Source organism: Pleurodeles waltl, chromosome 1_2, assembly GCF_031143425.1.
Source record: "Pleurodeles waltl isolate 20211129_DDA chromosome 1_2, aPleWal1.hap1.20221129, whole genome shotgun sequence".
Lineage (NCBI taxonomy): Eukaryota > Metazoa > Chordata > Amphibia > Caudata > Salamandridae > Pleurodeles > Pleurodeles waltl.
This window is the reverse complement of record NC_090437.1, coordinates 1082233685-1082260696: the sequence shown is the minus strand read 5'-3', so window position 1 is coordinate 1082260696 and position 27012 is coordinate 1082233685. Positions and strand designations below refer to the sequence as shown.

The following is a 27012-nucleotide window of genomic DNA, read 5'->3' as shown; positions in this document are numbered from 1 at the left end:
GTGTCCCCTAAGGAAACTTGCAATACTTTTCTCCTGCTTTTCTGGGCTCTAGGGTGAGGTAATGTACCTACCTTTACTGTATTCTTACTCTCCAAGCAATTCTGCACACACTACACTTGTTTAGGGGGGAATTTGTGATTCACATTCAACTTTCTTAGTATATGGTTTGTGTTGTCCCTACACCTATTTTCTCCCATTGCATTCTATAGAATTTCCTATTGTTTGCATTGTTCTATGACTATTTACTTGTCTGATTTTGGTGTCTAGCGTATATATTGTGTATGATACTTACCTCCACAAGGAGTATTGTCTCTAAGATATTTTTGGTACTGTGTCACCCAAATAAATACCTTTATTTTTGGTAGCACTAAGTATTGTCTTTAATTGTCTATAAGTACTGTGTAACTAAAAGTGGTATTGCAGGAGCTTTGTATGTCTCCTAGTTCAGCCTAAGCTGCTCTGCTATAGCTACCTCTAACAGCCTAAGCTGCTAGAACACTACTACATTTCACTAATAAGGGATAACTGGACCTGGTATAAGGTGTAAGTACCCAAGGTACCCACTGCAAACCAGGCCAGCCTCCTATAGGGTTCTGTGGCGTATTTGGAACTCCTGGTAGGTGGTGGCAAGGTGCAGATCCCCAAGGCCAAGATTTAAACCATCATGGCCGAGCAACCACCTAAAACCCAAACTGAAGATTTGTTAAGGTATATGGCACAATTTTTGCCCCCTTTACTGAGCTGACTTCTAAGAAGCAGCCCAGGTTGGTGAACTAGACAGAAGCTTGTCAAAAAGTCCTTCACTTTCTCAAGGAAGCCATCTGCATAGCACCAGTGCTTAGGGCCCCTGATTACTCCAAAGAACTCATTGTGCAGACAGATGCTTCAGAGCATGGTTTAGGGGCGGTCTTAGCACAGCTGAATGAGGAGCACCTAGACCAATCAGTAGCCTTCCTTAGCAGGAGGTTACTTCCACGGGAACACAGGTGAAGTGCCATTGAAAGAAAAGCATTTGCTGTGATCTGGGCACGGAAGAAGCTGAGATCATACATGCTTGGGGCTCACTTTGGGGTTCAAACAGTCCACAGACCCCTCAGATGGCTCATGCAGATGAGGGGTGAAAATCCTAGACTCTTGAGGTGGTCCGTCTCCCTGAAGGGGGAGGGGGCACTTGTTGCCTGCCTGCCTCCCTACATTTTTCTGATCCAGTTTTTGTTGGTTTTAGGACTTTGCGCACTTTACCACTGCTGACCAGTGCTAAAGTGCATGCGCTCCCCACCCTAAACATGGTAAAATTGGCTACTATTCAAATGGCATATTTTATTTGCCTGCAAGTCTCTAGTAAAGTGCACTAGCGGTACCCAGGCCTGTAAGTGTAATGCCAGTACTGGGCCTGCAGCACTGATTGTGTCACCCACATAAGTAGCCCCTTAACCATGTCTCAGGCCTGCCATTGCAAGGCCTGTGTGTGCAGTTTCACTGTCACTTGGACTTGGCATTCAGAACTACTTGCCAAGCCCTAAACATCCCTTTTTCCACACATCAGTCACCCATAAGGTAGGCTCTAGGTTACCCATAGGGCAGGGGGCTATGTAAGTAAAAGGCAGAACATTTTCCGAGCCGGTGCATACTTGAATGGGATCTGCATCCCATTCCCATGCCCCTAGAGACAAACAGAGGCAGAGTTCCAGGACCCTATTCCCAGGACTCATAGACAGGAGGGCCAAAAGAAAGTGCTGAAGGCTTCCATCATGTGGGATCCCACGTACTGCAGCAGGGGTGCTCCTGCTGGAGCACCAACAGAGGACTGCTAGCCGCCACTAAAGGAGCCAGCAGGGTAGTGCGGAAGTGGGCTCCCCATGCTGCCCCATTCTAATCAGCTGGTTTAGGTGTCCTGGGTAAGACCGGTACCCCACCAACAACAGCAGAATCCCACGGCACGAGGCTGCAATACACAGCGCAAGATCTGCTTATTGTTTATTCACACTTCCAGTGAGAAGCACCCCATAATGCCCTGCAAGGACTTTTCATTTACATGTCTCTCCTCTTAAAGCAGTACATGAAGGGATAGCATCTGTCTATGCGCGTGTGGCGGCTACAGTTTCTTTGCTACAAAATCACTATTGATGGCACAGTCTGTACAAACAGACAAAGCACCATGTCTTTACCTGTGACATTTGCCAGCAAATTAAAGACTACCATTAAATGCTCACCACAGACACCCCTCCTAGCATCAATCAAACCACTGCAGTGGGTATGTCTAGACTATTGCAGCCCCCTACATTTAGATGTGCATTCAAATACATTCTACTTCCTGTAGATTCTAGCTCCAGATTTCTCTGGATGTGGCCACAGCAATCGGATGGTGCTTGCACTGTTATTAAAGATTTTCAAGGCCTTATCAGGACATATTCAGTAGCTGCATTCCACTCGGACCAGGGCCCTGCCTTTGCCTCCAAAGCATACAGAGATACCTTGGAACCCTTAGTGAGGCTGTGCATCATTCCTCACCCTTGCTTCCTGATAGTAGAGAGGAAGACCTGAGACTTAAAGCAATCCTTAACAGCTAGAGGATTAGGCTCAATTGGCAGTTGGCTCCACCACCTTTATGGAGTCCAGAGAAAATTAAATAATCTGCCTAGAAGATATTTGGGTGGCCTGATCCAATATGAAGTCCTATTTGACATCCAGATTGATGTCCCAGATCTTGATGGTCCTGGCACAGAACCATCAAGGTCTAAATTAACATGACATAAATGAACATCTCACTGTCTTACAGAAACTCTAATACTTCTGAGATGAATGCTCAACTATGTATGCTGCCATTGTAGGAGTGAGGGACCAACCAGCATCTACCAGCTGGATTCCAAAAGTTAGGGATCTGGTTTGAGAAAAGATTGCGGTGAAGAAAGAATTTGGCCCATCATACAAGGCCCTGTGCCAGTCCTTGGAGTGTGATTTTGCCACTGCTTGCTGGTTGTAAAGACAAACGCTTTGTCTCCATTGATCAAGTAAAATTGCATCATGTGGCCGATCCTACACAGTAGACCACGAGGACTCCTGGAAAGTTCCCTATCCCCTCTCACTACCCTACTGGAAATGCTTCTTCAACCGTTCAACAACACCAACCTTGTTTCCCCTAGGTTGAGGAGGCCAGATAATGAACTGTTGTTGAATCCAGTTACTGCTGCAAATACAAGCAATACATCAGACATACGCCTACTGTTTTCTATTACTTCTCAAAGCAGCAGAGTTGTTTATGATGAATTACCTTTGGAGGCGTCTACCAGTTCTCATTCACCTGCTGGGGCTCCTGTTTTCAAACAGTCTGCTTCTGGATACTTTGTCAACATTGACAACTTCTCTTTGGTTTCTACTCACATTTTCCTTCATTGTATATGTGCACTTTTTTGCTAGCTAAAACACTCTTATTTGATCTGTCAGGGTCCTATTTGTTGCTCTTTTCTTGTGAATTTAATTTGTGACTGTTATCTTCTTCCTTATAAGTGGGCATTCTCTCCCTGAGCACTGTGCTGTTGAACTGGTAGATGAAGTACTGAAGCCTCATTTGTCTTCCCATAAAGTGTGAAAAGACCTGCCCCTTGTGAAGATTTCTGCTGTTCCAGTTCCTGATGGGATTGTTTATGATAAGGTTCCATATGATATTATTGGTCCTACAGAAACTTTAAATTCCATATGTTTTTAAGATAGAGATGGAAGATGTGATAACACCAGGTGGTGTATCTGATGTTTGGGGTGTAAAAACAGTTTCTTCAGTGCTTTCTGAGCGTGAATATTATACTATATTTGAAAGTGAAGATATGTACATGAACTCTGGCAATTACTGTGAAAGGCTGTGCTACCATCACGATGCACACCATTACCTACATAGAGCTAGTACCCCACAAACAATTTGCAGTTATACACAATGGGAACATTGCCCTACTCCACCAGTGGATAGTTCAAAAACATATTGAGACAAATATACATATTTTTCTTGGCATGATACTTCAGATACTGTATCTTATTATTTTAAACGAACTATCTACAAAATCAACAAAAAACATGTGGACCAATACTAAATTAATCTACTCAAATTAATTTGTTTTACAAATAGCCATCAAGGCTATGAATATTGGAAAGAAACACTTAATTTAAAATCAGTTTGGGGAACAAAATATTGGCAAGTACAAAGCAAGGATGCCTTGTTCAAAGCGTGTCTCATTCCATTATACATCTCTTGCCTGGGTCTAGAAAAAAAATTAAAGAAGTTAATTAGCCCAGTATCCCCTTAATTGCATGATTTGATAATTGGCAAAGTTTGGTCAATTTCACTGAAGGACAGCTCAATGTATGGTTCAGAATAGTACATTTAATTCCACACTTTGAGGTCCTAATGGGTGGTTATTTTGGCCAGTGGGCACAAATGGTTGTCATGCACTTTTTGCGAACTCCTTGCAGGGTATTAAAGCAAGCAGACCAAACCTTCATTTTATCCTAACATAGTACACAGGGATTGTCACTACTTAAGTTGTAGGGGAGCTATGTCAGGAATGGTTACAACATTCCACTTTATCAACTGTAAAAGAGCACCTCTCTGTCCTCTCGGATGATATGGATTTGCAAGATTTCTTGTTAAGTCCTAGATCACCTTGATCAAAATGTTTTGTATGCCATCTATAATTAAATCTGGAAGCTTTCTCAAATGGAAGCTGCTGCACGTTTAAGGCAAATAGATCAGGCAATTCTCGAGAAAGATTTGGCTTTTGTTGTTAACGGAGTGAATACATTGTCCACTCATATTTACACATTAAACAACATTTTGTCCTCTGCAATTGACATCATACAGAGACATGTCTTCTTTACAGCATGGACAGAGTCAACTTAGATCTATAATGCAGTTTTCGGACACTACAAATTCTTAAATTGAACCACGTGCCCTGGTAGCACGTTAATTCAACAGAGTTGTACTTAACTTTTAATTTAACACACAAACATCAGATATTGGCAAAGAAGGACACTACATACATAATGCTCACCATAGAAAAGTTAGAAAATTACCTTTTACAGTAGAGACACCATCTGAAGAATGGCTTATACATGGAGTGATTTCACTGCCAGTTTCAATGTTTCAGTTCACATAATTGAAACATTTTCCATTAGGCAGATTTGAGCCTTTAGGGGAAAGTTTTATACATGACGTGTGGGAATTACCTTTCAATTACAAATGTATCAGTGGGGAAAAGGAAGTCTTTCTTAGTGGAAGTGATTGTGAAACTTCTGTAAGCCACTCAGTGATTTGTAAACAGATGACATTGGAGGGCGTATGTAGTGCGTCTGTTGCCAGTTTGGCATGGTACTTGAAGGGAGTTCCTGTCTCCTTGATTCATCCAGTGTTTCACTTAGTTTCAGGCAGAAGTTACTTGATGCTGAATGATCAAGGTTATTGTGTGAAGAGAACAGGTGTTCCCTATGTGGTTTCTGTTTCTCAAAAAGTGACCTGCTCTGGTAACATACTTTTTCCTCCCTCGCATGAGACTGAGTTAGTAAGCCTTTAATGTTAATATCGACAAGTGGAGCAAACTGAAAGCCTATTGTTTTAGAAGCATGCGGTGCTTAGATCTGCCTGTGAGACTTTTAAATTGCAAATGGCAACATCGTTCCCTGAAACACAGTCGCTGTACACATCAACTTTCCAAGACACTTTGGTGAACTTGTGAGTTACATTTTAATGCTTCCAACACTGTGGGTATTCTAGACAGTTTTCTGAGAGATTCCATCTTTTATACTCTCTGTTAGGAATTGGGTCTCTAGTTGGCAGAGGTATGCACCCTGCCCAAGTATGGGACCACACCCTAGTCAGGGTAAATCACAACACAACCTAAATTAGCCTGTGCTCACCCTCGGGTAGCTTGGCACAGAGCAGGCAGGCTTAACTTAGAAGGCAATGTGTAAGGTATTTGTTCAATAACTCATACAGTAACACAGTGAAAACAACACAAAAAGTACTCCACACCAGTTTAGAAAAATAAATAATATTCATCTAAATAAAATAAGACCAAAACAACAGAAATCCAATATGCAGAAGTCAAGATATCACTTTTTAAAGGTTTAGATGAGTCTCAATCCTTAAGAATCAGTGGTTGTGTCCTTTTAACATACAGTCCCTGCGTTGCGTCAAACATAACGACACAGAGGGTCACAGGGGAGGAGATGATTAGAAAGTAAAGCAATGCGTCGTTTTTTATGTTGCGGCAGGCGGGTGATGCTTTGTTTTTTTCCTCGTGGCAAGGGGATACGACGATTTCCGGGAGTACAGCCTTGGTTCCTCAGTGCGATGCAGGAGTATTTTGATGCCCAGGGATGATGCTTGGAAAATCCAAAACAGGTTGTGAAGAGGCAACAGACACTGCATCGATCCGGCAGGTGATGCGGCACTTTTTCACCCACGAGACAGGCGGTACGTCGACTCTGCAGGCGTTGCATCAAATTTTGCGGGTATTGCATACGTTTTTCTGGCACTGTGGATTTTCTCCTTCAGATGAAGTGTTTGCTGGCTCTGAGATTTCAGAACAGGGTGCAAACTCAGACCAAACCCTTGGAGAGCTCTTTTGGAGGAAGACAGAGCCCTTCCAGCAGCAGAGTTAGGGGCCAGCAGGCAGCAGGGCAACAAGCAGGAGAGCATTCCTTCCAGAAATGCAGTCCAGATGAGTCCTTTGGGCATCAGAGCAGTCCCTCCGACAGAGTCCAGTTGTAGGCCCAGAAGTGTCTGATTTTAAGGGGTCACAGAGAGAGTATATATATATATATATATATACACCCAAATGTGCCTTTAAAGTGGAGGAGACCTCAAATAGTGGTTCTGAAGTACACCAGTCCCCCTTTCAACCCAGCCCTGTCTGCCAGGAGATCTGTGGGGGGGTATCAGTCCTATGTGTGAGGTCAGGCCACTAGCCTTTGAAGTGGAAATGAAAACTCCCTCCACCATTCCTGCCCAGTATACAGATGAATGCTAATGAGTGTCCTCTGTTTATGGCTGTCTAGTTAGAATGCACAGGGGGAGCTGTCAACTAATAGACCAGATATGGATTGGGGACAGGCTGTACGGCACCGAGAGAAGTAAGGCTAGAGAAATGCCTACCTTCTAAAAGTGTGATTTCTAAAATAATAATGTTAAATCCAACTTCACCAGTAAGCAGGATTTCTCAACCAGTCCAACCATACCAAACATGACAATGCCACTCCTTTCAGATCAGAAGTTACTACTTAAAAGCATATAAGGGAATTTGTAATGCTGGCCAGTGAGAGGAGCGGGCTTTTCAGTAGTGAAAAATGACATTGAGAGTTTTTTCATTACCAGGACATGTAAAGGTTACAAGTTCATGCCCTGTCGTTTACATACATAGCACCTTGTCCTGTAGGGTACCCAGGGCCTACCTTATGGGTGATTCAGATGTAATGAAAGGGCAGTTTTAGGCTTGGCAAGTAGTTTTAAATGCCAAGTCGAAGTGGCAGTGAAACTGCACACACAGGCCTTGCAATGGCAGGCCTGAGTCATGGTTAAGGGGCTACTTTTGTGGGTGGCACAATTAGTGGTGCAGGCTCAGGGCACATGTAATGCACTTTAACAGGGACGTATAAGTACATTAAATATGCCAATTTGTTATGATCCAATGTTACCATGTTTAAAGTAGAGAGCACAAGCACTCTAGCACTGCTCAGCAGTGGTAAAGTGTGCCGAGTTCTAAAACCAGCAAAACTGAGATCAGAAAAATGGGGGAAGACCACTCTAAGGCTGTCAGGTCTATCACACTCCTTGTTTACAAGTGTATTTGGAGGCACACTACTTGTGTTATTTCTAATTAGTGATATTTTGATACTACTTTTGCTGCTCTGCATTGGATGTCCCATTTCAAAGCCAAATGTTGATGGCACTACCACACCTCCAGCTGTGTTGTGTAAACATGATACAATACTCTGGTGTACCTTTGTTGGAGAAACTAAATGACAACTGACACTTGTCTTTCTGACCAGCATGGTTCTGTTGTGTGCATCCTGTGTTACACTGTGTTTGGTGCCCTTTCGAGTATGTATTGGATGTCTGTCTTGCAACGCAATTGGTACTACCTACATACATGTATCTGCTAATGTACCCATTGATGGCTCATTTACGGAGTTGTCCTATGAGACTACAATTGCTTCAGGATGTTTTTTATGAGCCATTTTACATGGATATAGAAGCTGCAGCTCTAGGATTTCCTCCTTTTGGCTCACCCACCGCTGGCAGTCCACAGGATGATACTTCCTCTGCAGAGGCTGAGGCTCTTGATCATGTCTGTTCCTTCGACCTACTCACAGAGGCTCTTGTGGTTCTGTTGTCTGCAGATGCAGGATTCATCTTGGATTCCATTGCCATTGACAAAACAGATGACATCATGGACGCCTCCTTGTTTTTAAGAAAATGTTTATGTTTTAATTGGATTATTTTCATTTGTTTGGTTTGCTATACTTGTTGGAGTGAATATTTTATCCCTTTATTCATTTTAAAGCCTAGATATTTTTTAGAATCTGTATTTTTCAATGGCAAGGGGAGGGTGTTGTGAGGACCTCTTGAAGCTGATTTGATTCGCCTGTTTTTAGCTTTCATTTTTTACACATTTTTAGCCGAACTGCTTTTAGCAGGTACATTTTACACACTTTCCTTGCATGATAATATTTTACGAATATGTGGTACGAGTTGCTTGTTTAGTTTGACTTTGCACAACATGGAATCAGTACTTTCTGTTCAAGGCTAGGAACACTGTACATGATATCCTAGTTATTGTGTTGCCCATTCAGGAGGTAGCTTCTAACATCTAGACACAGTTGTGCTCAGGTTATCATGGCGTGTACTGACATTGGTTGTTAGAGAATGCTTGCTTGCTATGTAAGTTTTGAGTTGGCCGTAGTGGGTATGTAGCATTTGACGGAGGGAGATCAGTTCTAGTGTTTTTGGGGCTTTGTACTTGGTTCTCAGTGATGATGATGAGGCCAACGTTTTTTCCTTTGGTGTCATTGACCTATTCCCACCATGGAAACAAACTTATTCCTGACTTCTAACAGTACAGCATTGCATGTGTTTACAGGTTGGGAATGGGGATGTGAATAGTGACAAATTTAAATAGAGCTGTAGATGTTCACCTTCTTTTGTAGAGAGTACACGTCCCACAAAAACGTCATATACCATTACATTTGTAAATGTAGAAAATGATCCATAATATTGCATTTTTAGCACTCATAAGTGCACTTTGTGAATATAAAAGTTAGGCAAATCTAATTTTGTGGTTAATTATGGAAATGTTCATGGGCACTAAACACTTTATGATTCAGCCCCTATGCCCTAGGGAGGTGTTACCAAATGTATTCTTCCCCATACTTTGTACCCTTAGTACCCTAAAGATGCCTATGATTTTCATGAGTCGATGAATCATAAAACTCCACAGGTAAGACAGAGGCCTACATTTAGGGCGATTTAATCTCTGTAGAGCTAGGTAAATTGCGTGTTGTGTACTTTTCCAGGGTAACCTATGTAAATGTATAATTAGGCAATTAGGTTCGTTTAAGAAGCGTATTATGTCATGACAGAGTTTCCTAAACCTCTGGTCGTCTCCCTAATGTTCGTAAACCTTAAAGTGGAAATGCCTTACTGGTTCTTAGTTTGATATTTTGTCATTGTACGAAACATCCCCAAAATGTTTCTGACTTGTTCATGATTAGTGATGTACAAGACCCAACAGGACCAATTCCCAAAAGTACTAAATTTAAGTGAAAGGCCGGCGATTAGCAGCATTCATGTGGCTAAAATCCTGCCCCATTCTCTGCCTTTGTATATGAGATTTGCTCAAAGAGTCATTGGGCCTGTGCATGTTTGATGTTAGAAGCGGATGTGTGGACTACATAAGGTGGGTCTTTCTGGAAATGTTTGGGAGCACCTACAAGCTTGCTAGTTTATAGATATTCTCAAATGTTTCTTCCGTCACGGGTAGTAGTAATTTTAGTTTGTAGGGTGGGAATGGAAAGAACATCCATAAAAACCTGGGTGTAGATCAAAGGGGTTTTCCATGGGGAAAACATGTTCCTGCTAGAAAAAAATAAATTAGGAAGTCCGAATGCACTTTTGTGTTATATTTTTGCTCACAGAAATATACAACTACACCTACACATTTGACTTATAAACATTTATTTCTTTAAGTGAATATGTCAGTTCTAATAGGAATCTGCGACAGAAGGAAATTTATTCGAAACGACGCATGCGCGTGCTGTAAGAAGAATGACTAAAATATATTAATAATATCAGCGCACTCGAAAATCAGAGATTAAAAAATCTTAACTATCTGCATAAAAAATACAAGCAAGTTTTATTAACGTAACAATGCTGACATCTTTGAAAACAACTCTTCTTTTCATTTAGGTGTGATCCCCTTCCATGGATTTTCCATGTATGGTAGGTGACATTAACTTATCTATGTATTGATATTTTGTGACAAAGCGTTTCCAACCCGTTAGGCTGTTTCACTACCTCCCTTCACATTTTGTAACTCTCTTTTGTTCTCTTAACTGCCCAGTGTATGGGGTGCTTGGCTCTTTTCTTGGATATAGAAATAAAACAGCCATTTATTAAATAAGAATACCTAGAATTTTAATGTAGACAATTTATCGCTTTTTGTCAGAGGTCGATTACCGCATTAGATAGGTAGAAGAAGAGAGTTATTGGAGTTATGTGGCTACATTAAAACAAAAAACTCTCAGCCAAATGAGAAATTCCTTTGTTGTTTTTTCATGCATGTATTTTTATAATGTTATAATGTTATTGTGTGTTACCAAACTTGAAATGTCTATTGATTTGGGCAAGTTCAGCTACCAGGAGGAATGGACTGACCAAAGTTTTGGATAGATGAAGGTTTTAAAGACTTTTCACAAGGACATGTATTTGGCATGTTCGGGAACATGACATAACAGGAGGGACTATGGGCGATATGTGATAGTGTGAAGGGGAAGGTCCTTGAGTAACTGCATGTAGATATTAATGGAGATGGGTTGAACGGTAGGTACAACGAGAGACCCTTTCGGTTGTGGCCTCAGGGCTGTTGAATAGACTCAATAAAAACAAGCATTTACAAGAGTGGTAGGTTGTGCCCTGCCCAACTCTGTCTTCAAAAACTTGAGTAACGGCAAATGCACCTGTCTTGGATTTTGGAAAGGTTAGCTAAACGTGTATACTAACACACCCTTCACATGTTCCTTTGCACTGGTTCTTCTCTTCTCTGATCTAAACTTTAATGTATTGAAAGTTATTTAATTTGTGAATTTGGCACCATCACTCCATGGCTTCCCATAGGGATTTCCACAATTGGGCCAGTGCCAGTGTGTTGCAAGGGATTACTGACTTTGTACGAGGGACAGCATCTTGGCAGACAGTACCACCATCATGTGCAAATCAAAATTTTGCCAGGAATTAACACCCATGTGCCAGGGCCAACATGTTTTCAGAAATTACCTCCATAGTACTAGGGCCAAAATGAAGCCGAGGATTACCACCATTGTGCCGAGACCAGCATTTTACAAGGAATTCTCACCATTCTGCCAACCCAACATGTTGCCAGAAACTACCACCAATGTGGCAGGGGGAGTGTATCAACAGTATTTACCACCATTGTGCCAGGACCTGCATGTTTTAAGGGATTACCACCATTGTGCCAGGACCAGCACGTTGGCATTGATTACGGCTGTTGGACCAGGGGCAGCATATTGACAGGAATTAGGACTGTTTTACCATTGTGCTGGGTCCAGCATTTTACCAGAAATTACCCCAATTGTGCCAGGCATATCATGTTGCCAGGGATTCCCACCATTGTGCCATGACCAGCATTTGACCAGGAATTGCAGTCATTGGGCCAGCATGCTAAGCCATAGTGCTAAGGCAAGGCCAGCAGGTTGCCAGAAATGACCCTGACTGTGCCAGGGCCTGGCAAATTGCCATGTTTTCCCACCATTGTGTCAGGGCCAGCATGATGCTAGGGATTAGAACCGTTGTGTCAGGGCCTGTGTTTTGAATAAATGACTACCATTGTGCCACAGCCAGCACGGTGCAAGAGATTACCACCATTGTGTTAAGACCTGCGACAATTACCATCTATGTGCTAGTGCCCGCATGATGGACAACATTTCACGGGTGGGGTCAGTGGGCAAAACACCTACTCCTTTCCTCTGCATGCATTCAAAGCCACACAAAAACAAGCACAGATATTTATTCGTAGGCACGAATTGCATGCACAAGAATATGCACACACAAACATACACAGATAGAAACGTATGCACATGTGCCCACATTCTCTGCAGATATTTTTTTAACATACCCTTCTTTTCAACCCCTGAGGCTGCTGCTGAAGGGCATCCACTTCTCTTTTTATGCGTCCTTTAGTTGGTTTTCCGTGGAGAGAGAGTTCCTTGAGCAGCCTGGAGAGGAGGGAGCAGGAGGAGCGGAGGTGAAGCAGGTGTGTGGGCAGGATGGGGTAGCAGGTGTTAGATGCTAGCGGGGTGAATTGGGACAGGATGCAGTGGGTTCCAAATTGCAGGATGGTGAAATGTAGCAGCAGTGCAATGGCAATTTAGAAAGGGTATGTGAGTGCCTGGTGGGGTCAGCAGGACTGCGGGGAACGAGGAATAAGCAAGCCGAAATGAGGGGGTGAGAGAGGAAAAATGGGAAAAAGAGGATGATTTGCGGGGGATATGTGAAAAACAGGAGGGTACAAGGTGTGCCAGAAGCCATTAGTTATTCTGAGTCTCTCGAGTGTCTCTCTTTGTTTCTACCATTCAATCCATCTCCTTTAATTCTCTTTTAATATCTACATGCACTTTCTCATGGACCTGCCCTGTCATACCATTATATACATATGTCCCAGAGGCATTGCTACACAGGGACTAGTTGCCATGAACAATATTCAGCTCATGTGTAACGTTTTGTGCGGAATGCCTAGTGATGTGCCAGCAGCTCTTCTCTGTCTTAACCCCAATAGATTCCGCCTTAGTGCTGCGGCTATGTGGCAGCATTGATGCAAAACCTAAAACAAGCATTTGCAATGCAATGGGTCTCGCTTTTGCTCCAGTTACAGCTATTAGCTTTGTAAATTTCTAACTGGAACTTCCTTGCTACACAAACTGAAAATAAAAAGTAAAACAGCTGACATAAGCAAGATGATTCAAAGTGCCGCCCTGAGCACGAAGATAGAGACAAAGGGAAAAAGAAGTTAGCTAGCAGTCAAAGTTATCGGCAAAAGTGCAATTATCCATTTAGCAGGGTCACTGTCCAACGCAGTAACAAAACCCCCCTAAGGAGGGACAAACGTAAAGCAGTTACTAACAAAAACAAAGGATTTTTTAAATCCAAGCCCATGAACGAGTGATAGTGATGGGCGTGCGGTGGGCGTGGTTAAAAGCCTAGATACATACTAGCACTTGCACACTGCTATGCTTAACCTAAAAATCAGAATTGGGAAGTTCCTCTTAGACCATTTGGTATATTGTGCTGTAGAGTGTCCTAATACCTATACAAATGCCTAGTGCTAAGAAACAGAGCTGAATGTGGCATGAAGGATCAACTACTGCCCACAAAGAAAGGTTTTTAAATCTTTACTAAAATGTGGCAGATCCTACGTCCTACACTGGGAGAGTATTCCACAACTTAGCGGCAGCCAAAACACTTGCACCGGTACAACTGTGATTGAATTTCGGTATACAAAGAAAAGTTACATCAGTAGAGTGAAGGGAGTTGCCCAGTACATACCGGGTGATCTTATGATGGATCTGTGTGGTGTAAGGCTCTATGAATGGGACAGAGGGTTTTAAACCCAATCCTCTTCACCACTGGGAGCCAGTGGACTGAATCCAATGCAGTAGAGGCAGATGCATAACGCAGAAGACTACGAGCCAATTTGGCTGTGGCATTTTGGATTTGTTTAAGTTTTTTCAGCATGTCCAATGGCACATCTAGAAATAATCCATTGGTTTTGTAACGAATTGGAGTACAGCCAGCAGGTAACTGCAGCCATACTTAAATGGAAAGCCTTGATGGATGCTGTGCCTAATTGTAATAATTAGTTCAGTGTCATGTACATAGTTCATACAGATAAGCCCAGAACATTTAACACATTTTGCCAATGGACTTTTGTAAACGTTGAACAATGTGGGACTCCCTGGTGCAGGCATTTAATTTCTGACAAAAAAGGCAGAAGATACACAGCCTGACACCTATCCTTTAGATATGATTTACACCACTGGCGAACCGACCTACAGTTACCTGCCTCTGACAGTCAGGACAGAAGGACGCAATTTGGCACAATTGAAAGCGGCAGAGAGATCCAGTAGCACCAAGGCCATTGAATTAGTCTTGCCTCCCATGAAACACAGGTCTGAAGCAGCTGCTTAGCAACACAACAAGATGATGGATGAAGTGCTGAAACTTTTCAAACACTCACACCAGTCACAGATCTGGGTTGAATCCATCGTTCTTTTGCTCACCATATCTCCTCAATTTGGACCCAGCCATATGCAAATCAGTCTTGATACTGCCCCCTATGGGAACAGTCTAGCCTGAACTGCCAGGCCAGGTCCTCCCTGTACTGAAAACAAGCATCCTTGGGTGCGGTTTCGGGGTGTCACCCCTTATCAGCCAGGCTAACTTCAATCCAATGGTGCAGTGAGCAAGGGTCCCACGTCTGGTCTGCCCTGGCCACGTACGGTGAACAAAGCCACATCACATCACAGCCAGACTAATGTAACATTGTGCTAGCTTCTAGTATAGAGTGATGATCAGTCTTTGCTAAGGCAATGATATGTCAATACTGCTTCAGGACCATTTTTAGCTCCACTTTGGGAGAAGAGTAGTCTCAATGCCATATTCTTTCCAATTTCTTCCAGCCATCCTTGGCCACTTTTAAAGAGGGAGTATATATAGGTGTTGAAAACCTATACCACTTGGAACTAACCTTTTTTAGAGGTAGCATTGCTAAACTTGTATCAACCCAGAGAGAAACCACAATAGTGGAACCTACTGTTGGAGCCCTATTGCAAGAAATTGGGTTGTTGTTGGTTGAGTGGATGTGAAAACCCTTCTCAAGCAACAGCCACAATTCCTGTCAGCATAAGCCACTACGGTCACCAATCAGCCTGTGCTTAACTCTCTGGTAGCAGGGCACAAAGCCGTCAGGCTTAACCTAAAGGTAATGTGTAAAGTATTTAAGCAACACAAAAGAAGTAATAAAGTAAAAACACATCACAAGAAAAATCCCACACCATCTAAGAAATACAGAGTAAATTTTAACAAATTATTTGACACCAAAATAACAAAAATACAATCAGTAGAACTGGGGTAATAAGTTTTTCATTTTAAGGTGAAAACTAGCACTTAAAAGATCAAAGCGCCTATCGTGAACATCCAGTTGTGCGAGACCGGGGCAAAGTCGAACATTTTTGCCGACCTCAAAAACAAGAAGTAGACTGGGCCTGGTCAGCGCCTCACTTCAGACTTAAAAGAAATGTTGAGAATAAATGCCAGAGTAGGTAAAGTTCACCAGGGCAAGGCTGCAGGCGGTGTCCAAGGAGAAGGCGTCGTCATCTGGGAGCCACTTGACAAAGTCGCATGAAGATTTCTACATTTGCACCTAGTAGCTTTCTTGGAAGTAGAAAATCTCCAACAGAACAAAGCTGTAGGCTGCAGAGAAGCACACAGCAGGAGTTGCTGCGAAGTCAGGCAGGCCAGCGATGCACCTTGGGCAGATTGACAAGCAGGTAGGTCCTGTTCTCCTCTTTGATCTTAGCTATGTGGGCACCTTTAGCAGCATTTCCTAGGGTCCAAGAGTGGAGATGCACCACTTGGAAGGTCGGGACTTCACCAGGCTGGGTCCACGTGTATGTTTAAGATGGTTGGAGCCATTTCTGTCTCTGAGGCTTTGACCAGGAGACCAGCCAAATAGTACTTGGTAGTCCTGGGTTCAAGAAGTGGAACAGGGATCAAGCAACAGGGCAAGCCTCTGAGATTTAGAGGCAGACTTTGGGAAGCAGAGCAGTCCTTCCAAGTGAAGTAAGCAGTCCTTTGAAGTACACAGCAGGCCAAAGCCACAGACAGTCCTCCTAGAGTCATTCTGCAAGTCCAGAAAATGAACGGAAGAGTGTATCTGAGGGTCCTATTTTTATAACTGGTGCCTCCTTTGAAGTAGGAGACAATTGTAGCGCTTCCATTTGAAGTGGTTGGAATTTCCTGCTCTCCTGTCCAGGCTCCAGCCTGACTGCAGGCACAGTGGGCCACTGTGAACTCCTTCTTGTAAGGGCAGGAGCACAGCCCATTGACTTGTAAGTCACGCTGTGCCTTACTCCACCCTTCCCCCACCCTGCATTCTGCCAGTGATGGCTCATCCAGGTACCACTAATCCTTCTATTATGTGGCTGTCTGAGAGGAGTATACAAAGTCCAAATGCCAAATACACCCGGTCATCTATTCCAGGATTAGGCTGCCGACACCAAATATAGTTAGAGCAAGAAGATGCCAATGTTCTAAAAGGGGCATTTTCACAATTGTGACTTAAAATCCGACTTTACCATTAAAGAGGATTCTACATTACAATTTCTCAGACGCCAAACATGAATTTCTTACCTGCTCCCAATGAAAAGTTAGCACTTAATAAATGTAGTAAGGCAACCCAAAGTTATCATATGGGAGAGGTAGGTCTCTTAGTAGTGAAAAATAAATGTGTGAGTTTTTTACTACCAGGACATGTAAAACTTAGATGTACATATCCAACCTTTTTATTAAAATGAATCCTGCCATATGGGCTGTGTAGGGCCTAGCCTAGGGGTGACATATGCAATTAAAGGGGTTTACTGCTTGGCAGATAGGTTATTTTGGTTTAAAACTGCATTCAGACTGCAATGGCAGACCTGGGGCATGTTTTAAGGGCCAACTAAAGTGGGTGGCACAATAAGAGCTCCATGTCCACTAGTAGTATTTAATTTACAGGCCCTGGGTATATGGTATATAACTTTACTAGGGACATTTAAGTAAATGAAATATGCCAATTAGGTGTAAGCTAATTTTACCACATTTTAGGGAGTGAGTGCAAACACTTTACCACTGGTTAGCAGTGGTAAAGTGACAGAGTCCTAATGCCAGCAAAAATGAATTTAGAACAACAGGAGAGTGATGTCAAACCTTTTTGGGGGAAGCCCGCCCTAGGCTGACAGGTTTTGCACCTATCTACCATAGTAAGCTTATGGACAAAGTCAGGGATGCATAACCTACCTCAGGGGCGTATTAGCTGTGCTTTTACACAGTCCCACCAAAATGTGGTAAAATCCCCCCTTGTTACAACCTAATGGATTCAGTCCATCTTGAAGGTTAAGTGTTGTTCACAGTGCTATCAGTGTAAAATTTCGAATCCATTCCCAATGAGATGCCTAAAAAGGGAAACAATCAAAACATTTTGGACTTTTATCCTCCATTTTACCCACAGTTTCAGTTTGTGAATTTTGAATGTATTATTTCCATTGCATTTTTTAATGTTTTTGTTAAAGGAAGCCATCTCTGTTTCAAACCAAGGTTTTATTTATTAAACATGCCCTTGACACGTGAAGAGCAAATGAAAAACGTAGAAGGTGTCACTGCTGAGTAGAGATCTGTAATCCCCAGTACCAGGAATTAGTATCCTGTGATAGCCCACTGTGTCCAACATAAGCCGTTGGTTCTAAAGGGGAAGGCCACTGTTACAAAATGTATAAATCAAAGAGTATTTGTCTCATAGTAGATCAACATATCTGCCTACTGTATATACCAACTTGTGCCACGACAGGCCCAGTCCACAAAACATAACCAGAAATGTGCTCCCGAAGACATGTGTCTACATTTTGTGTACATTTACAATTACTCTGTGTGATGAAAAAAGTTTCTCAACACTCGTTCTGGAATATGGGACATTTGCAGAATTCCAGGTTACGCCAATTAGGCCATGCAAAAGCATGTTTCACTTTACAAAATACAGCAAATTTACATTTTTGTACTCCTACATATGCTACTTACTTGCATATGCACATAACAGTCTTCTCTTTATTTCTTCATATTAGTTTTTTGCATTTGATGAAGTTCCATTAGCTGCACACAAACTAGAATATTGTCAAACATTGACATCTTTCCTTTGAAATGGCAGATCTTGAGAATCAGGATCTGCTACTTTGTGTAGCTTGCATTTATGACAGTGGGATTACAACTATTTGTGTGTCCACAGTCCAAATGCTAGGGGTTCCCACCAGAATGCGATGGGCGTTGAGGTTGCAGTGATGGTGAACACTCACTAAGCGTCAACTATTCAAAAGCTTTTGTAACGCTGTTTTTCTCAGCTCTAACTGTTCACCTACTTAGAGTAGGGGAAATGTGGTGCACTAATTGTGATAAAGAACACCCAAGCAATTGTATTTTTCAGGGCAAGTGGACAAAAGGGATTTCTTAAAATTTTCAACTTGAAGATTAAAAGAGGAAACATAAATGTGCAATAGTACATCCATCCTAATCTTACATATGACGATTGTTTTCTTCAGGCAATATGCATTTGCCAGAGGTTAGGATTGACTATTTTGCAGCAGGGTAGCTGTGGTTTCTTAGTTTTTCCTCTGTGTATGGTAAACACAGTACTTTTATGAATCACAAAAAATAGAACGGCAATCAGCACATCTCATCTGCATGCCAACTGCTGTGTAGACATTTTATTTTTTGGTAAATCAGTCTTTCTGTTTTATCATGTACAAAGAACAAGAATTAAAGGATGGATTTTTTAATTAAATGTAGTTATTTTTCATGACTCAAATAGTATATTAAACAGTGCAGGCCATATTCTGTATTCTCAAAGATGCGTTATTTACCGTCCTTATGACTGATTTATTTTGTTTCTGAAATGTTTTGGCATCTTCCAGATTTAAAGTGTAATATAGCTGTCTTGTTCTGTTTAGTTGCCCCGCTCTGTTTCCTGTACAATGAACCTTCGAAGTTGTACCAGGTGTTCCGAGAGATGTATGTGCGCTTCTTCTTTCGTCTGCATTCCATCTCTTCTCATCGATCTGTAAGTTCATGAGGAAAAGAAATTCTTTTTTCAGTTTGTTGTACTAAAACTGTATTGTAGCATGTTTTTTATGTGTACTAGTTTCTTGTTTATAATCAAAAGCAAAATATAAATTCGTAGATTTTCCGTATAGATCCTAGACAATTTTTTGTTAAAATGCCAATAAATGCAGTCATTCAAAAGTTCTCTTAATCATACTTCTTATATTGTGTAAGCAATCTTTATTCTTTTTAGTTTTTTTGTTCCACTTCACAGAACTGTTTACACTCTGAGATGTAGCCTATGAGACTATAAACTACATATCAGCTTCTAAATTGAAAAATTGGATTTGCAGGATTGGGGATACAGAGGTGAATTGTGTAGAGTTCTACCCAACCCATGAGCATGCAAAGAATATGCCACACACGAACCTCTTGATTAGACGTCTTTATTCCTCCCCATATGATTGCCCATTAAAATCACTGATTATGTCAGAAATTTTAATAACTACATCTTAACATCTCCCAGCAGATTATGCAATCTCTCCTAAATCCACACAGAACCCCTTGAGGGTGCCCATATATTGTTCAAAAACGCCTTTGGCTTGGGGCCACAGAGGTGTGCTCTTTTGGTGCTTGACGTTCAGTTTGACTAGAGACTCCGTGAATTCTCGACTGCTGAATGGCGGGCCTTTGTCAGATTTTAGAATGGCGGGGATACACCACCCTGAAAAGAAGTCCTCCAGCTGTCTGATAACTTTGTCATGGGTGGTTGATGACAACACCTCCACTAAAGGAAGCATGAATACTCATCAATGAGTATCATGAGATAATGTAGGTTTCCTAAGGGCCCAAAGAAATCAACTGCAACTTTTTCCTAAGCCTGTGTAGAAAGGACAGACATTATCATTGGGTGCTGAATCCTTTAGGGAACAGGCAGTTGCGTTGATGGCACTCCTTTAGTTTCCTTTCAAATTGCTTGTTTAGGCTCGGGAACCACACACTGTCTCTAAGGGCTGTTTTGGTGGCTACAGTACCACGATGCCCTTCATGGGCCAGTTCAATGACTTGCTGTTGTAGGTTCACAGGTATGATGATTCTTGAGCCTCTCAACACAACACCTTCCTTGGTTACCAACAATTCATCCTGTACGTTTTAAATTTTTTTATAATTCAGCAACAAGATGTCAAATATTCTTCTTCCATGATTGACTTGAGATGATGTTTTTGAAGAACAAGCATGTTCTTGTTAGCATTAGTAACAGCAATAATCTGTTCGATAGATCAGAGTGCCGGCATGCTGGACCTTACATTGAAATTAATGAACTCTTCAGCTGTTTTGGATGTCAAGCTGTGTCTGTGTAGAGGTAGTCATGAAAAGTAATCTACAGGACTCTGATCTTTACCCGGCTTGCGTACAATCACGTAGTCAACTCTTGCAGTTGCAACCCCCACCTCTCAAAGTGAGAGGGCATCTTGGCTTCTGGGTTCCCAAAGGTAGTGTGTAGCGCTTGGTCGTCTGTAATGATGGTGAAACATTTTCCTTATAGCAACACATGAAAATATCTGCAGGGCCAGACAACAGCCAAACTCTCCTTCTCCAGCTGAGAATAGGCATGTTCTGTGTGAGACAGGTTTCAACTGGCATAGGCCACAACGTGTCTCTGATCATTCAGATGACCATTATGTTGAGCAACCTCACTGCGCTTGCATCTACAGTGATCTCAGTATGTAGCTTGGGGTCGAAATAGGTCATCTGGGTTGCATTTTTAATCACATGTTTTTTTTTTTTAAGCTCTGATCACGGTCAGCAGATGCCTGAAAAGGAACATCCCATCTCAACAACTTTTTCAGTGGGACACTCACTGTAGCAAAGTCAGAAATGTAATTTAAGCAGTGTTAGAAATGGGGTCTCTAATTGGCAGTGGTTTGCACCGTGTCCAAGTAGGGACCCTTAGTCTAGTCAGTGTAAGGGAGCCACACAGCTAAGATAATCCCGTCTCACCCCATTGGTAGCTTGGCTCAAGCAGTTAGGCTTATTTCAGAGGCAATGTGTAAAGCATTTGTACGCACACACAGTAACACAGTGAAAACACCACAAAGTACTCAACATCAGTTTAGAAAAATAGCCAATATTTATCTGAGTAAAACAAGACCAAAATGACAAAAATCCAAAATACACAATTAAAAATAAAACATTTCAAAGGTTAAATCTTAGTAAAGCGCTTAGAAGCGCAATAGCTCCAACTGGGGCTATCACGTTGACTTGACAGAGTCGTTCCCAACAGTCTGACGCCACTCATAAAGGAGTGTGGGCCGGTCACAGAGTTGGACGGACTCCAGGTACAGTACCTTGGGAAAAGATGAGGAAACAAAGATGTTGCACAGAGTCAGGGAGGTCAGGCATTCCTACTGCCGGTGCAGCGTTGGTTCCTTACTGCCACCAGGAAGGTGAGGCGTCAGATCCTTACTGCCAGGCAGGGGAGGTGAGGCATTGGTTCTTTACGTTTGCAGGGAAGGTGATGCAGCGTTGGTGGTGAGGTGTGGGTTCTTTATGACAAGGGGGGGTTGATAAATCCAGCCGGTCAAGACACAAGGCGTTAACTTTGCAGTGTCACAATCACCCCACAGGGCCTCAGGTGCTGCACGGAGTCAGAACCGTATGCCATGGATGTCGGTGACATGGCCCTCTGGACTCACAATGTGGTGGGACTTTGGAGGCGCTGCATCGGTGTAGGGCCTGCTGCATTGGTCATGGTCATTGCACTCAGCGATGCAGGCAGTGGCTCGGAGTCGGACAGTGGCGCTGATTCCAAAGTTGCTCTGAAGTCGATGTGCTTGGTTTCTTCTTGGCTGCACCAGAACTCACTTACAAAGGCCAAGGGGCTGGATTTGGCAGCACTTGGCAGATCAGGATTCTCAGCAAGAGAGCACAGGTTCTGGCAGATGAAGTCTTTGATGTCCCTGAAACTTCTTAACAGGAGGCAAGCTCAGTCCAAGCCTTTGGAAAACCTTTGGAAGCAGGATGTAGAAAGTAAAGTCCAGACCTTTCACACCCAGGACAGAAGCAGCAGGCCAGGACAGCAAAGTAACAGGCAGAGTGGCAGTCACTCCTTCAGCATCAAGCTCTTCTTCCTGGCAGAATTCCCTCAGTACAGAAGGATTCTAACTCTGTGGTGTCAGAGATCCTGTACCTATACCTGTTTCTGTCTTTGAAGTAGACAGACTTCAAAGGTAAGCCCCTGTAGTGCACAAGACCCTGCCTTTCCCAGCCTTGGCCCCAGACACACTCCAGGGGGTTGGAAACTGTTTTATTGTGAGGACTGGCACAGCCCTATACAGGTGCTGCAATGGCAGGCCTGAGGCATCTTTGCAGGGCTACTCGTGGGTGGCACAATCATTGCTGCAGGCCCACTAGTAGCATTTGATTTACAGCCTGTGTGAACACCTGGTACACTATACTAGGGACCTACTATCAATCAGATATGCCATTCATGGAGAAACCAATCACCAGTACAATTTAGACAGAGAGCTTATGCACTTTAGCATTGGTTAGCAGTGGTAAAGTTCCCAGAGACCTAAGGTCAACAAAAACAGGTTAGAAAAAATAGGAGGAATAAGGCAAAATGTTTTTGGATAACCCTGCAAAAAGGGCCAGGTCCAACACCCAGTAACTAGCCATGTTCATGAAGGATCGCAGCATGGTGGCAACTTGTGAGGGCCAAGTAGGTGACGGTGCTTTCACTCTATCTGGATCAGGAGTCATTCCCCCATCAGAGATTATGTGCCCAAAAATGTAAGTTTGTTTTTAAACTCACATTTTTCTGCGTTCAAAGTGAGACCTGCATTAGCAAGTAATTGGCACACTTGTGTAAGAACTTTGTCATACTCCTCCTGTGTTGCTTCAAATAGCAGTATGTCATCACCGTAGTTAAAAACATGCATGACAAGTTGAATTATTCAACGTATAGCATCCTGAAATATTTCTGTATAGCATCCTGAAATATTTCTGCAGAAGACAACACTCCAAAGCTCAATCTTTTATTTCTGAACAAACCAAACGTGAGTTGAAAAAGTAGTGATGTCCCCGTAGCCCTCTTCCAGCTCGAGTTAGTGGTAGCCTTTGTTTAGGTCAACACGAGGACAGACTTTGACATGGTTCAGCTGAATGATCATATCTGCTGTGTGTGGACCAGGATATCTTTCTCTCTCGATTGCTTTGTTGGCCTGTCGCATATCAACACATGCGCACAGCAACTCCACTGTCCTTTTTGGGCTCCACCATTATGGGCAAGATCCATGGCATAAGACCTGTGGAGCTCGCAATGTCATGCTTCAAGAACTTTTTCAGTTCTTTCTCAACAGCTTCTTGCAAATGGAAAGACAATTCTGTGGTGCCGCTGGGCAACAGAGCGAATGTCCTCGTTGATGTGTAGTCACACTTTCATTGCTTCGAGTCTCCCTAGGCTGTGAAATAATGACGGGAACTGACTAACAATTTTGGACTGAGTGCATAAGTTGTAATTGAGAGATATCAATCCCATGCCTGCAGATGTGGCAAAGCTGAGCAGCATGCACTGGACAAAGTTCCTGGAAGTACAGGAATTTGCGATTGCATGTACACTGCTTTGTATCTCATTATCGCTGTGAATGATCCTTGACTTCAGCGATTTAGAAGCAGCCCATGTGTATACCTTCGTGTTTGACTGGTTGAGACATGGCACAAGAGATAGGTCATTAAACTTCTCAACTGGCATGATGTTAATCAACCCACCACTGTCTATAATGAAGGTTATGGGGCAATTGTTAGCTTTTATGGTAATCTTAGGGAAGTGTCCAAATGAAATTAGTTGTTTCGTTTGATGTTCTGACTTTAACTTTGGTTCTTCCCTGCACTGAGCCAACATGCGCCTGGCCTTTATTGCTCAACATCATCATCGCACATCCATCTTCCTCACTGGTGCTTGATAATGACGTTGAAGAGCCTTTACAGGATGAGCTTGACAATGATCAACTTTGCCTGGTTTCTACATGTCGTAACTGGTGCTGCTTTTGAACCTTGTGGACATGGCGAGAATGCTTCTGGGGCTTTCTGGCCTTCATTTCCTCTTCTCTAAGTGATGCACTTAGTTTCTCTTTCACTTTGCAAACTGTTATGAAGTGGTTTTCTTTTCTACAGCCCTTGCACGCCTGTCCTATGGATGGATATTTACCTTCACAGGGATATGAAAACCCACATCAGAAGCACACCTTTTCCTTCTTTGAAGATGTTGACTTTTGCACTTCTGCCTGACATTTTTACTTGCTTTTCATGACCAGCGCTGATTCATTTTTTGCTGTTCCAGCTTCCACATCAGAATCTTTATGGTTTGCTCTTTCATCAGCTCTTGGAGCCATTAGTATTTTTTCTAAACTGATTTTTCTGATGGATACAACTACCTGTGGATTCCTCACCTAATGAATACTCCCATGGCGCCAGCATTCGACGGAAATCTTCTTACTAGTCTCTGCACGTCGACGAGGACGTCACTCTTGCCCACGCGACGCCGTCTGACGTCATACAGGCAATAAGAGGTCCTCGCCGACGTGCCGATGACAGTTCCCTTTTTTCCGTGCATTCGAAACGGTTATCTTCGAGGGAGCTACTGTTACCTTCGTGGTTACAGTGTATTGTCTGCTGCGTAGTCTTCTCTGCGGTAATAATGTCTCAGAGGAAGTCGGGTTTCAAGCCCTGTCGAGAGTGTGGGGGCAAGATGTCAGTTACAGATCCTCACTCCGACTGTCTATGGTGTTGAGCTCCGACCACGACGTCTCGACTTGCGATTCATGTCAACACATGAATCCGAAGGCCCTCAAAGAGCGTGAGGCCAAGTTATTCATGGCAAAGTCAAAGAAGAAGGAGAAACATCATAAGAAGTCTTCTTCGCCAAGGTCTCACCGGCGTCATCGAGACTCCCGGCGCCGTAGAGACTCACGACGTCATTCCAGCAAGGAGTCTCGTTCGAGGTCACCTTCGGCTCGGCGTCGGAAGACTTGGGAGGTCAGCCCCACGGTCACGCCGCATCCTTCGACGCCGTTGCCCTCTCCGGCGTCACCGACTTCGCCTGGTCAGGCGTCGGTGATTGAGGTGGTGCAGCCTCTTGTGTTTTCTCCGGCGTCGCAGACGTCGAGGCCGGCGTCGGGGTCGCCCTCGATCCAGGCACCCCAGTATCCGGCTTTTCCCACTCCTGGAGCCGATAGTACCGCGTTTCTTAATGCGATGTATACCATCTTTCAGCAGGTGGCTCCAGGAGCTGCTCCGGCTGGTCCTTCGGGGCCCTTGGCCTTTTCGTTGGGTGATCCTGCGCCTCTTCGGCCGGCACCCTTTATGCCCTTTCTCCCTTTTGGGAATGTGGGCTCGGCGCCGGTGCCGGCGTCGGTGGCCGCTCCGGTGGCTTCGGATGTTTCGGCCCCGGAGGTTGCCCTTCCGTCGAAGTCAGGATTTTGCCCTGTGACTCCGGTTGGTCCATCGGCTCCAAGTCCTCGTCCTCCGGCTCCTGCCTCGGCGCTGAAGCTGCCTGTGGCGCCGGACGCGGCGTCAGATGCTTCTGGCGATCGGCGCCGTTCTTCGACGTCGGCGGAGGCCATGTCGACTCCGCGTATCGAGGAGAGACTTCATTCGAGGAGGCGTGCTCTCCGTCTTTTAGAAGAGCAGGAGTACCAGCGAGTCCTAGAGGAGGGAGAGATTGAGGACTCTGGAGAAGGACTGCATGGTCTGGATACAGCCAGTGGGCTGGACACTTCCCCTGAGTGGGACCTTTCATCTCCAGGGGAATATACGGAGGAGGCTGCTTCCTTTCATGCTGTGGTGAGGAAGGCAGCGAGCTTTTTGGACCTGCCTTTGCCGGTGGCAGAGGCGAAGCAGAATTTGCTGACAGAGGTATTGCATCTGGCCTCTGCTGCAGCTGAGCCTCTCTTGCCATTTAATGAGGCTTTGCTGGATCCGGTGTTGGAGGTGTGGAAGAAGCCGGTGTCTTCCTCGGCCGTTCATAGGGCTGTGGCCAGGAGGTATCGAGCTGCACCATCTGACCCTGGCTTTCTCTCTAGACACCCTACGCCGGAGAGCTTGGTGGTGCAAGCCTCCTGTTCCTCAAAGTCAGCGCCTGGTTCCTTCCCGACGGTGCCTGGAGACAGAGACTCCAAGAAACTGGATGCGCAGTCCAAGAAAATATTTTCGTCATGCAGTTTGGCGTTGAAGGCCACCAACGCAACGTGCATTCTGGGGAGGTACATCCATGCTCTGATGGATGATATTTCGTCTTCATTTACGGAGCTCCCCCAGGGTCTCTTGGATGTGGTCTCGGACGCCCAGGCTGCCGCGACCCAGATTATCCAGTCTGGGCTGGACACGACCGACTCGGTGGCCAGGGCGATGGGCACGGCTGTGGTGGCAAGAAGACAGGCCTGGCTCCGAAACTCAGGGTTCTCTGCGGATGTGCAGTCAACCCTGCTGGACCTTCCGTTTGATGGGGACAGACTGTTTGGAGCCAAGGCAGATTCGGCCTTGGAACGATTTAAGGAGAGCAGAGCCACAGCCAAATTGTTAGGACTGCAAGCTCCTTCTTCCTCTGCCTCTTCTAGATTTTTCAGGAGGTTTCGGGGATTTGGGCGTGGCTCTTATTCCTCTTCCTTTCGGGGGAGGTTCCAGCAACCCGCCTCTTCCCTCCCCTATAGGTCATTTAGAGGGAGGGGGAGGGGTGGGGTCCGTACCAGAGGAGCCTCTCAACAGCACTCTGCCTCTTCCTCGTCCTCTGGAGGGGTGCAGCAGGGGAAGCAGCCTTAGGCTTCCACCGTTTCCCACTCACTCCTCTCCTGTAGCGGGAAGATTACAGCATTTTCTCCACAAGTGGAAGTCTA

At 44.0% G+C, this 27012-nt stretch overlaps 1 protein-coding gene across 1 annotated transcript in view; it reads left to right on the top strand.

Annotated features, from left to right (window-relative positions):
- TBC1D19 (TBC1 domain family member 19) overlaps positions 1–27012 on the top strand; it is a 921320-nt gene that overhangs the window by 755476 nt on the left and 138832 nt on the right. The window contains exons 16-17 of the mRNA XM_069202139.1: positions 10451–10483; positions 19030–19139. Of these exons, the coding sequence (XP_069058240.1) occupies positions 10451–10483; positions 19030–19139 (143 nt within the window). The remainder of the gene's footprint in view (positions 1–10450; positions 10484–19029; positions 19140–27012) is intronic.